Source organism: Gallinula chloropus (genome assembly GCF_964237585.1).
Source record: "Gallinula chloropus genome assembly, chromosome: 3".
Lineage (NCBI taxonomy): Eukaryota > Metazoa > Chordata > Aves > Gruiformes > Rallidae > Gallinula > Gallinula chloropus.
The window spans coordinates 42,033,286-42,046,530 of record NC_140087.1 but is presented as its reverse complement, the minus strand read 5'-3'; the positions used below and the strand labels follow the sequence as shown (position 1 = coordinate 42,046,530).

At 37.7% G+C, this 13,245-nt stretch overlaps 1 protein-coding gene across 1 annotated transcript in view; it reads right to left on the bottom strand.

Moving 5' to 3' along the window:
* Positions 1 to 3,643: 3,643 nt before the first annotated feature.
* MAP3K21 (mitogen-activated protein kinase kinase kinase 21) overlaps positions 3,644 to 13,245 on the bottom strand; it is a gene marked incomplete at both ends in the record, with an annotated part of 40,231 nt that continues 30,629 nt past the window's right edge. Inside the window, 6 exons of the mRNA XM_084261428.1 lie at positions 3,644 to 4,107; positions 4,920 to 5,705; positions 7,397 to 7,491; positions 8,524 to 8,674; positions 9,224 to 9,340; positions 12,802 to 12,924. Coding sequence (XP_084117554.1) covers positions 3,644 to 4,107; positions 4,920 to 5,705; positions 7,397 to 7,491; positions 8,524 to 8,674; positions 9,224 to 9,340; positions 12,802 to 12,924 — 1,736 coding nt within the window. The remainder of the gene's footprint in view (positions 4,108 to 4,919; positions 5,706 to 7,396; positions 7,492 to 8,523; positions 8,675 to 9,223; positions 9,341 to 12,801; positions 12,925 to 13,245) is intronic.

Here is a 13,245-nt window from a genome sequence, read left to right as displayed (position 1 = left end):
TACTGATCTGACTGGGTATTTTAAAAAGGGTGGTGGGCTAGTGAGAATGGGATCTTTTCCATTAACACACACTTGTATGCAGATCTTAATACTGCCACTATAACAATGTGTGTGAAATAAACTGCTTCCATACTGATGCTCACAGGCCATGTAAACATTTGTTATCTAGCCAGCCTCATCAGAGCTCCAGGCAGACATGTCTTTATAAGACTGGGCTTACAGCTTTGGATTTCACTGTGCTGCTGGAGACTTTGCTGTATCTTGTTTGTTGCCACTGTGCAAACCGATCTTTCCTCTTCTCCTTACTGAAAAATGGGATAATGTGCCCATGGCATGATGAGGGAAGATAAGAGGGAAGTTCACAAAAGAAGGCATTAGAAAATATTATTGAGGTATTTTTAGACAAATTAAGCCAAACAAACAAAAACCCAAAGTAATTTGGTACTTTGGAAGTAGTTTGGCACCCTCAAAAACAACAAACCCTCCCCCAACAAAAACCCACAAGAGAAGTATGTTATCCCTTACCTGTATTGATGCTGAATCAGATGCAGTATTTATTTCCAGCCACTGCTCTACCTCCTCTAAGATATTCAACCAATATTTTAAAAGCATCAAAAGACATAGTATGGTCACATATAAGAAAGAACAAACTTACACCACATGTTTCTGCCCATATCAACTGTAAGAAATCACAGGAATGTTCATGTTACTGTGCTGGATAATTGATCTTAATGTAATAATTACATCCAGGAACAGGCTGGCCATAGTCTATAGTTCCTGGTTATTCATCAGAAAACTCCTTTGTATGTGTTAAAAAAGCATTAAAATATATACCTCAAGAAAATTCAGGTCACTTTGCAATACAGTAGCTACAAAACATTTATTTTTTAAATAAAAACATTTAAATCATCAGTTTTTGTAAAACAGCATGTCAAGTGTTTATCTTAATCTTTGTAGCATAAGCACCTTCAGTTTTGTGCTAAAACAATCAACATAATTTATCATTTGGTCAGGCTATTAAGCTACATTGAAATAAATATACTTTTTAACCAAGACAGATCACGTAATGACTAACATCTTTCTAGAAAGTTTCTCTGGTGACAAGTGAAATACAGACTGTGAAACCATGATTGCAATGTTGTTTTTTCTTTTTCTCTTTTTGATTTCAGACTGGCCTGTAATTTTCAACTATTAAAACAATGATAAAGCACTGTAGACTGCAGTGTAAAAAAACCCTGCATCCCATAAGAGAAATATCTAAGATGGCTTATCTAAACTGTCTCAAAGTAAGAAGTGGAATACAAACTCCTACATTAGTTGCAATTCACCAGACTGGTCATATGATATGTCCAACTCTTACAGGAAATTATCGACTGAACAGGAATAGAAATCTTTGTTTAATTACAAGAGAGATAAACCACTGATAAGTGAAAACAATATAGCTCACAAAAGGCTTTTTATGCTGATACTACTGGTTACAAAACATAGGGTGCAAAATTCAACATTTAAAAATCATAGAAACCTTACAAGTACAGAACATAAGTTTACAAGTCAAAATACTTCAGCACCTGAGATTTTCCTGTAGAAAGCCAAAAAGGGGTACTTTCTTCAGAAACTTGTAATACAATCAACTCCTTTTCTCTCAGTATTACATAAAAATAATTGATCAAGAAAGAGTTGAAACATACATAATTCTCCAAAATCTGCTATCATGCTATACTTAAAACTTGATCCACGTGCATTACCTAATTGAATTTATTTTCTCAAAATGTTTTGTATTAAAACTGGAATAGACTTCATCAATTAAAGTGTTCTGATGTAAAGAAAAAACAAGGAACAGGATACAACTTGAATCACGCTGACAAACAACTCTGAATACTGAAATAGAAACAGGTTTGAACAAAAGGTAATAACTTAAGCTGCTAAGCAGGCATTCAGTTTTACAGACAACTAGTGGTTATGTCTTTACTTTTTGTAAACTAATACTTTAAGGAAATCCTTTTCTATTTTCAGTTTGAGCGCCGCAAGCTGCATTTTCCCTGTTCTGCTATGTGATGAAGACTTAATGATTTTGTATGTATAATTCGCTGTCATCCTCAAGGTAGCCACTGTACTGTCTTGGAACAGAAACTTTCTTTTTAATCCCTTGGGTTTTGAAGCTTTAAGTATTTGTGTATTCTACTTAAAAACTGGACTCACAGAGCAAAGGGGAAGGAAACATTTAAAAGAAAGGTCTCAACAGAGCAGCATTCTGATTGGAACGTTAAAATAAATCTGCTATGTTATCTGACTTAATTTATGAAGACTGTTTCAATGTCAAATATATGCAAAGTTAAGACTTCAAGTACAGGAATATGAGGGATGTTCCTTTCATTCTAGAAATACTTTCATCAGGGAAATTGTACTGTACATTAGCTTTTATTTAATCCCTTAGTGACACTGCAAAAAAAATTAAACTCTCCATGTTATCAAGGTTAAATGTTCCTCCTGCCCCAACTAACTACTCTGAATTTTCTGGAACCTTTCTATCACTGAAAACCAGTCAAGTGTATCTGTTTCAGTCGTTTAATTCCTAAAACACATAGCTGGGCACCCGGTAGTAATTTTAAGAAGAAAAGCTGCAGAGATTATACCGAAAGATTTCATAATAAATTATTGCAGTTTTAAAATCTGAGTTTAGTAAAATGCACCGCTGACTCACTTCAAACCAAATCAAATCATCCCTAAAAAGCCATCATCTTTCCTCAATACAAGGTGCAGCAGAGTTTAAAAAGAAAGGGCAGCAAACCCTTCCACCACAAAGGAAAAAATCCCAGACCAAGAATATTGTTCTCAGTGCAAACACTGTAGTCTTCAAAAGGTTAAGAGTACAAATATTTATGTTCCAGTGTATCCTTACCTACAAGGAATGTTGCTTCACATTATAAAGTACATCAAATACCTTTAATCCAATTGCAATACTAAAGTTTGCCCTCTCAAATCGATATGGTGGCTGAAACCTAAGTATTTATACAAGCAGTGTAACTTTCTGGAGAAACTAATGCACACAGTTGAATGCTGTCACAAAACCCAGGGGCAAAGACTGCAAATTCAACTTCTGGTCCTTAACCAATTACAGTATCAAGTGCCAAAAATTAACTAGCTACATAATAAGGAGTGAACAGTCTCCTGCACCAGCACCTTAAATCCCCTGCCCACCTGCCTAATTGCCACAAAGGCAAACTGCAGACAACCGCTCCTTGGGTGAAACTCTTCTTGATGGAACACAACCTCTCTTTCTGCCATCATTCACGCTTGCAATGTGCAAAAGTCAAATTTCTAGCAAAACCCCTCAACCCTAAAGAAAACTTCTGTGACACTGCAGAGGGAGCAGGGCATGCTATTTTAGTCATTGAAAATATGCTTATAAAGTTCACCTAGAATAATATTTTGCAGCACTGTGCTTTTAGTTACTATCTGGGGTTCCAAGGAACATTTAAAAAAGGCACCTACTACACTTTCTCAATTAGCTGCCCATTTTAATAATTTTGGTACTATTTGTCACAGTACATCAGAAAGCAGCAGCACAAAGCATTAGATGGACAAGAATTTTATATTTGTTCCCCTTTAAAAAGCAAACTTTTTAAAAAAAAATCCAAGGCACTCATGACAGAAACTCTCTCTCCAGTTCATATATAGATGGCCGACAGGTTTTGCTCTTCATTCTACATAAAGGCACGGTACAGTCTCTGTTTTGTCCTTCCACATCAATATCAAGTAGTGAGGGCACGTGGCAGTTAGTTCTTTCCTCTGTATCTGGCAAGAGGTTAACACCCGGATCTACATTGCCTTCTAAATATCCAGAGCCTTTACAGTTTGGTTTATTGCCCTCTAAATATTCAGAGTCTTTCGAGTTTGGTTTAATAATACGTGGAATAATCTGCCACGAGTCAATTTTACTTCTGAGAGAAGAAGGTCGAGGCCTTGATATAATATTGACAGCGCTTTGTTTTTCAGTTGAAATAACCCTGTGATTGCTTCTCTGTTGAACAGACGGAGAGTGCAGAGTGCCAGTAGCTGATAGAACTGGGAACTTGGAGACATCATTGGTTGAAGCAAATCCATTAGCTAGGAGAAAAGAAAGGTCAAACAAAAAAAATGACTATTTAAACCACGTGACTTCTTGATTCCTTTGCCATTTGTAAAACTGGGTTGCCATAAACACTAGCAGGTTTTCTTCCCCACAAAAAAAATTAAGAGGCTCGCACATTTGTGGGTAAACTACTGAGAGGACCAGCAGTGCTCAAGAACACATTAACTACCCAATAACTGGATGAGTATTAATATTGGAATAAAGCCCCACAAATGTGTCCAGTTATTAGGAATAATTACACATGCACAGAGTATCAGTTTAAGCTACCACAGAACACAAGTACGTCCTTTCGAAAACTCATTGTTCATGCATTTACATGGAAACCAGACCTTTTTTCAGCTGAAATTGTTATAAACAGCTTAATTTAAAGATTTGTGGAACATATGACAACTTCAACATCAAGAACCAGGTTTGTTCTTCTTTAAGTTAATAAATATGCAGTACTGAAATGATGCTCAATCACTAACCTATGCAGACCATGAAACTATATTAAACAAGTGTATTCTCAGTCTCAGAAACTCCACAAGTACTTAATGGAAGCACCTGACAGTCAGTTTACTTCAGCTGCAGGGCTAACATTCTATGTTTGACAAAACCAGGTTCTCACCAATGTGCAAAGAGCAGGGAAACCTATTTTTGCAATACCTCTGAGAGCCTACCCATATACAGTTATGGTGGCTCAGCCAACATGTAAAGCTTAGCATCTCATTAGTGAATGTTTAGTTTCCCTACATATTTTGCTTCTCCACACAACCCCCCCCAACATGTCAAGTTTTTAATCACTCACCTGTGGTTTGAAAATTGTTCCCATCTGATAAGGTTCGCCGGTGTCCCAACACACTTGACTTTATCGAAGAATGATTTGGCACATTTTGAGATTCTTGTTGCAGGGAGAGATTAAAAGGCTGATTTTTTAATCGTGTAGAAACTGTGTTAGGAGCCAGCTGTATTCTCTGTTCTCTCTTACTTTCAGCAGTTTCAGATGAAAAGTCATCAGTGGAACTACACGGACCACGATCACCAAGCACAGTGCTTGCAAACGCATCTTCACTGTCAGGCTGAAGTAGGCATTTTGTGGAAATGGAGGGCATAGAGAGAAGATTCACAGTATTTGCAGCTGGATTTAGGGAGGGAACACTTGTTTCCTCTTTCTTGGACTGTAGCCGTGTAGGGCTGGCACTCCTGCGGAATTTTGAAGCACGATGAAATATTCCATCACGCTTCTTTTTCTCCTCTTTAGGCAAAAGTTCATCTGGACCCTGCAATTTGTTCAGCTCTCTGATATCTAACCCTAGGGCAACAGATGCAAGGAGGACAGCACACCCATACAGCACTGAATCAGTCTTCTTTTTCTGCAGCGTCCTGCTCAGACTGTTTGTAGGTGTCATTTGAGGAGTACTGTTTGTAGAACTAGCAGAGGTTCCTTCTTCAAAGCTCTCATGTTCTACTGTATTCTCTCCCTGATCATCTTTCCAAAGAGGTAGATTAATGTAGGCCTGATTCGGCAACTTAATTGGCTTTGGTCTTTTACTGTCCAAACCTTCAGGGAGATGTTTCTTATCAGTACAGGCAGCTATAAAACATGACAGCATACTCTGAGTCAGCAATCCAGCTACTTTGCTATTGCATACATACATCATTATTCCCTTTCACTTGCTCAAATACTATACTGTACCCCCCCTTTAGATGAAGTCAGAAGCTCAGAGACTCACGTCGTAAGATTCAGAAACACATCCTAAGCCAAAACATCTTCATGTTCTCTTGACAGTCTTTAAAACAGCAGAGGTACCATTTTGCTACAAATTCATCTTTTTAGTAACTCAAAAGCAAACTCTACTAGAAGTAACTTAAGAGATGAACCTTTAAGTGAGGCATAATGTATCTCTCAATCTTTATGCACGCAAACACAGTTGAAAAGCAGGTGTTGCCTTTGCATTTTCAGTGATATTTGAAGATTTGCAACACTTTGGTAGTGCTTTTGAAACAACACAAAAAATATTTCTGTGTATGGATTACATGAAGTAATTTACAAACTGCCAGATAAGATCTGGAACACATTCTTAGCAACATTTTCAATTAAGCTGTGATGCAAAATTTAGTGACTTACTAGAAATTTTTCCAATTAATTCGTTAGACCATGGTGGTCTGAAGTAAAAAGGAAATTTGACATCTCACATCTAATGACAAATAAAAATGGAAGGTATAATTTGACTTGCATGTCTGATTCTACTAAAACTACTGAATGCTACAGAATAAACACAAAAATACTCGAAATGCAAATATGTAAGCTCATATAACCTTCTCTGTATATAGGGGGTTAGTAGTAAGCCAATAAATCTATAATATTATTTGTGAAGCCTTGATTTATATTCATACCAGTACACATGAAGATGGAAATTCTTTTTTTATAAGGGAAAAAATAAATTTTAAAAAAGCAGTGTCCAAGCAGCTTAGCATTTCCTCTTCCAGCTGGCATAAATCTAGCTGCTGGTATGGACACCAAGTTACAGTGCTTTTTTTTTTTTCTTCCCTCCTGCCTCTGGTAACTTACTTTGCCCAGATAAGAGAATTTGCAGCACAGAACGTGTGTGCAAATTTGAAACTGATTATGAATTCTGTGTAGCCATAACACAATATAGTGATGGCCATAAAAAGCAGCATACAGCTATTATGTACCTGAACCTCAGACAATTTAGTATATTTTACCTTATGATTTACCTGCAAATCCCAAAGTGTTGCCTTTAAGAATTGAAATCTATACATTTTTTTTTCTGAAAATTTAGAGAATGTGTCTCAAAAAACTGGGAAGTAATATCTGGGAACATATCAGGGTTTACAGGTTTTTAAACCACCATTATTTTAAACAACTGTGAAGAACCGACTAACAATAAAATACGTTAACAATCATTTAAATGTCAAGACAATTACTGATTTAGATATTGGTTTTGGAAAAAGCTAAAGAGTGATGACTGCAGACATTATACAGATCAGCCTGCAGCTCAAAAACAGAGGGAAGAAAACCCTCTCTGGCATTCTGCTCACATGCCATGTATATTTCTTAGCTGCTAGTGCTGGAAATGTATAGATGTTAAAACTTGCATTTAATAGATTTTTTTTTTTCCACAGGAAGATTATTTGTAGCATGAATACTTTTCTAATAATCTGCACAATCCTTGAAGAATTCAAGCCATACAGTTTATAACACTAGAGCTACACTTAATGACATTCTATGTCAACTTTCAATTTTTCAAAAATAGCTCTTACCTTGGTCCACAAATAGTGAAGCTAAGGGAACACCCTTCTGGTTTTTCATTAAAAGGGTTGACCAAGGGTTGCTGCCATCTGAAAGGGGTCTTACTCTGAAATAACAAGTTATTTTGATATTATGAAGGATACCATGCTTATGTACACTTTGACAGAAAAGCACTAAAACATCTTTCTCTTCAAATGATAAATATATAGTACACAACTTGAAAAGAGTAAACCTTTCCAAAGGTAAAAAAGAAAATATATATAATAGCACAGTGTCATATGTTTATAAATTAACACATGCCTTACATCAGGTATACCTGGTAAGTTTCAATCTTAGAAAGAAAGCCAATGAAAAATAGGGTTTGATTATCTACTGAAGAACAAAAGTTGGTGAAAACCTGGGCATAGTTTCACTGTATCAAAGAACTGATGTTAATATTGGAAGGTTACTATACCAAATTACTTGAAAACAAACAAACAAAAACAATCATATAGCTAGTTTCAATAGATGTTCTGGAAGCAACTATTGCCACAGGTAAATGAGTGGATGTGTCTACCAAGAAAAAGAAAAAAGGCATTATAAATAACTGTATCTACACAAAGAGACAAGGGAAAGTATCTTTCGCTTCAGAGAAACTACCAGTCTCCAGTTTTGAGCAATCAAAAAAAAAAAATCTGAAAGTGATGGTGTCCAACGGATTTTGTCAGTGGCAATGACATTCCTGGTGTGAATTGTGCTTCATGTATGCGAAGTCAGCCAGTCTTAGTTAATTACACTGGAAGAGCCCACTGGGGGCCATGCTTGCAGTTCCTCAAGTCAATCTGAGGAGGGGCAAGAAAGACTGAGAGGACATGAATGTATGGTATACATTATTAGTTCAGCATCCCATTATGTTCCAAGTCTCAAAAAACAGAGATAAAGAATAGTAGATAAGAACCACTAAAACTTCAAGCTAAGTAGGCATTTTATCTTCAAGCCTACGTGGGAAACTCTTTGGTTTTAATGCAATTCTTAAATTAATGAATAAGTGGGACTGCTTTAGCTGTAACTAGAGACTTCAGAACTTCTCTTGCTTCCCACATCAGTGATTCAGTTACCAAGAATGTACTATCGAACAAACAAAATGCAGTAGACATACTTGTCCTTACAATCTGCACGATCCTTTGTTTGAACTGAGCTCGGTCCCCATGTACAACCTCTCTTTTTAAAACTTCTCTTCACATCATCAAACTCTTCTTGGTGATAAGTTGTGCTCCTTCCCCAAGTTCTGTTGCTTTCATCTGAAGTGACTACAGATTGAATTTAAAAACACAAACAAAACACCCCAAACATAAATAGTACTTCTAAAACCGAAGTATTTTAACAGAACATTTTTTTCTCCTGAAAAACCATTTTGACAGAATAACACAAAGAGAAGCAGACAACAACTTTTATTTTTTTCTTTTACACAAGCCACCACGCAAACTGCACTGATCCAAAAAGATGAGCAAGCAAGAAAAATGATTTGAACTGACAAGAGACCCAAATTAAAGATAAAGTAGTGAAATAATCATATTTTCCATGCTTCCTTTAACTGAAAACCTTTTTTTTAGGTAATTCAGACAAGTGAGTTAGACTGAGCACTTAAATTCCAATGAAGAAAATTGATGCTGTGGAACAATTGGTATCAGTTTGAACATAATATTCCAATTGTGACAACGATAAACATTTTCTTTTTCACTACACCAAAACAAATTATGCTTTTGAAGTCTCTAACCTTCATTAAATGCTTAGTCTGTCACTGTCTCAATTGTTAAATTAAACAGAACCAGCACCTTTGAAACATAACAAAATCTTGCCTTTTTTCATAAACCCACTGGGAAGTTCATATTCACTTGTGATATCTACATCTTGGTGGTACACATATAGACTGTTTCTTCGGCCATTAGTTGTGTGTGTATCTGTTTTGGGAATCACTGAGGAAAAATTAAGAGAGTGTAGTAGAGATCTTAGTCAAGCTGATTTCAGAAATGGAACTGCTCCCTTTACACTTTCATCTTTGGGTGAAGAAGCCCAGATCCATAGAGGCACTAAGCATCTCTTGATTGGTGGGTTTTTACTGTAGGGTTTAGAGGATCCTCTTTCTAGGGTCAGACCCAGGCCAGTAGATCTTTCTATGTAACTGACTAATTGCAAAAGTAACTTGCTATGAATGGACCACGCTGACAGCTATGATGAAGAGAGGAAAAACAACTTAGCCAGTTGTATCAGCACTATAAACAAGGCAGCATTTAGACACCTGTGGTGCTGCTGCTCTTCCTTCACTGCACAGCACTCTCCTCCTGCCTCATCATACACCTCATGAGCACAGCTTCCTCTGTAGCACAGCACTACTTGCCTTCTTTATACACCCATTTTCAACAACATTCCAGGACCTATGGAATGCATATCTCACCGGTTTTCTTCCTCCCTTTAAAACACCTTTGAAGAATCAGCTGAATTTGTTTTAATAACAAGATTTATAATTAACTAGATTTTTACTTACTTTTAGATATGGAAGCTAGACTCGCTCACAACAAAGTGAAGCAATCAAGTAACCAACTGTTAGATATGCCTGTTCAAATCACCAGTATTTGAGCAAGTCTTCTTGAAACAAAGACACTTTGAAGTTAAATCAAGATAAAACATTATTGTGGGAAAGAGAATTTATTTTGCACAGGTGCAGATGGGTGTGGAGGCTAAATTGTTTCGGCTAGATACTCCTGAGAGATCTGATAAGCTCAGGAGCCAAACTCAGAAACAGAAGCACACTACTTCTAAAGAAAAGCCTTTACATTGTCCTGTATGTTCTAGTTCTACAAATACACGCTCAAATTAAAAACCCAAAACACACTAACACCAAAACATCCCACAGTGGCAAGTAGTACATATGCAAGGAGTGGCACCGCTGTAGCTTACATAAAGCTATGCATTTAAAAAAAAAAAGCCACCCTGTCCTTACCCTGTCCCCTCAAAAAACCCCACAACACACCTCAAGTTTTCAGAACCATCTCAATACTGGACACTTGCTTCATTTCCAAGCATTTCCGCACAGAGCAAGTAGCATCAAAGATAACAAGATAGTCTCGTTTATATGTAACTATGACATTTTACTACAAGAAACCTTTCTTTCTGCAGTGAAAAAACAACTAACCAAAAAAACCCTTCTTTGTTTTCCCAGGTTGGAAAGCCATTATCAACACAGATACCATGTCAGCTAACTTCTGAAAAAGACCTTATGTAATTTTCCTTCCAACTCAAATTTTAAGAAAAGCAAGACAGGGTTTGTTCACTTCTCTCCTTTATCCATAACACAGGATCACCCAGGGAACTGTATCAGCTGCAGTTCAGACAAATAATAAAGTTACTGCCAGAAAAAGCACCACTTCTCCTTTAGACATTAATCATGAAAGTGTTTTATACGGTATTCCAAAGGACACGAGAGATCTGGTTTCTATCCAAACTTTGTTTAAAGTTTCAGGCTAGTTAAAAAAAATAAAAATCTTTAGCTACAGAACAGTATGCAGAAAAATGTATTTTTCTTTCCCCTTCCTCCTTATTTACATCTGATAAAGGTGTAGTGAAATGACTACCCTTCCAAGAGAAGACAGTCACCATCCATAAGCAATCAGCTCAAACAGGTTTCACTGATTTCGTCTAGAGGGGCTTAAGGCACACTGAATATTGATAATTAGACTTTGCCTAACAGATCAGACAGTAAAAACGTAAGCGATGAAGTGTTCCTGTAGAAAATGCTTCTATCTCTATAAACATTCACAAAAACAAATGTGGGCTTCACTGTAACAATATGACCAGTTTACTTCCATATTTATGGTACCTCCACTACGTGAACATACCTCCCCTCTGTCATCAGTATACATGGAATAATGTAGGCCTACAAGTATACCCACAATTTTATCATAGAATCACAGAATAACCTGAGTTGGAAGGGATCCATAAGGATCATCAAATCCAACTCCTGACTCCACACAGGACCAGCCAAGTCAGAGCACAGGGCTGAGTGCATCGTACAGACACTTCTTGAACTCAGTCCAGCTCAGTGCTGTGACCCCTTCCCTGGGGAGCCTGTTCCAGTGCCTGGCCATCCTCTCCTCTTCCTAACACCCAACCTAAACCTCTCCTGTCACATCTTCATGCCATTCCCTTTGGTTTTATCACTGGTTGCCAATGAGAGATGGTGCTTGCCCCCTTCGCTCTTCCTCATCTGGAAGCCATGAACACCAATATTTCCCCTCAGGCTCCTCTTCTCAAGGCTGAACAAACCAAGGGACATCAGCCTCTCCTCATGAGAATTCCCCTCCAGACCCTCTTCACTATCCTCATTACCCTCCTCTGAACGCTCTCCAATAGTTTTGTGTCCCTCTCGTACTGTGGTGCCCAAAACTGCACCCAGTATTCGAGGTGAGGCCGCACCAGTGCGGTGTAGAGCAGGACAATCCCCTCCCTGGACCGGCTGGTCATGTCGTGCTTGATGCACCCCAGGATACAGCTGGCCCTCCTGGCTGCCTGGGCATGCTGATGGCTCCTGTTTAACTCGCTGTCGACCAAGACCCCCAGATCCCTCTCCGCATGGCTTCCAGCATCTCATCCCCCAGTCTGTACATGCAGCCAGGGTTGCCCCTTCCCAGGTGCAGAATCTGGCACTTGCTCTTGTTAAACTTCATACTGTTGCTGATTGTCCAGCTCTCTGTTCTGCCCAGGTCTCTCTGCAAGGCTTCTCCACCCTCAACGGAGTCAACAGCTCCTTCCAGTTTGGTGCCATCTGCAAATTTACTTAAAAGACCCTCTATTTTTATTTCTTTCTCTTGGTTTCAAAAAAACCCGAAACAACCCAACCCCTAAAGCAAACTTTCCTCTTCAAGCAAATACAAATCAAGATGACAAAGTTTGCTTCTCTTTCGACATAAGCAAGCTGGGTTGCTGGCTGATTATTTGGTCTTTCTACCTTCCATAGCTCCATCATTTTTGGAATTATTTATTATGACAGTTCACAACTCATTTCCTTTATCAACTCCAATACCTAATAAACACTTGTTTTCCATCTTGCATGGGTTCTAAAGACATGCTTTGCCCTTTGCCATTATAAATTTTGATTCTTGTTTTATCCCAGTCAGTATACAAATGTGTTCACAAAGTTAAGGAAAGGTATGATTAAAAGCATTCATAATAATTTTGAATTACTGAAGATTAGTTAGCATTTTAGCAAGATCACTCTGCCAATCAAAGAACAAGTCACAAACGTTAGAACAAGTTAAGGGATCTGGAAATCAGACAGAGCTCTGCCTGGAATCTGACACTATCACCAGCATTTCAGTGAGCATATGGAACCAACAGTCTCTACTGACCAAATGGACAAACAGAAATGATGGACACTTACGCTGTATAGCTCGAAGACGAGGGATTATTGTGGGGCTACTCGATGGGCTGGAGCTGTTACTGTTTAAACTCCTTCTCTTATCCAGATTGGGAGATGCCTGCACTGTTATTTTGTGCTGGAAATCTGTCAGAGAGTAAAACAAATCAGCTTTAATGTTCTAAATAAAAACCTTCTCAGGAGATTATACTGCTGTAGTACTTGAAACTATTAAAGCTATATTATTAGTTAGACTTGGCAGCGTAAAATACGTCCTTATTAAAAACACTGACAAACTTACTCTTAATGTAACAATTTAGATATAGAGTCAAACAGGCAGATTTCAGCCCTCCACAGAAACTATATGATAGGTTTGCAGTAACATCAACAAAAGCAGGTGTGCACAAGTTGCACCAAATTGAAACATATATACATCACAACCTTATTAAATGGCTTGTTTGTCATAGA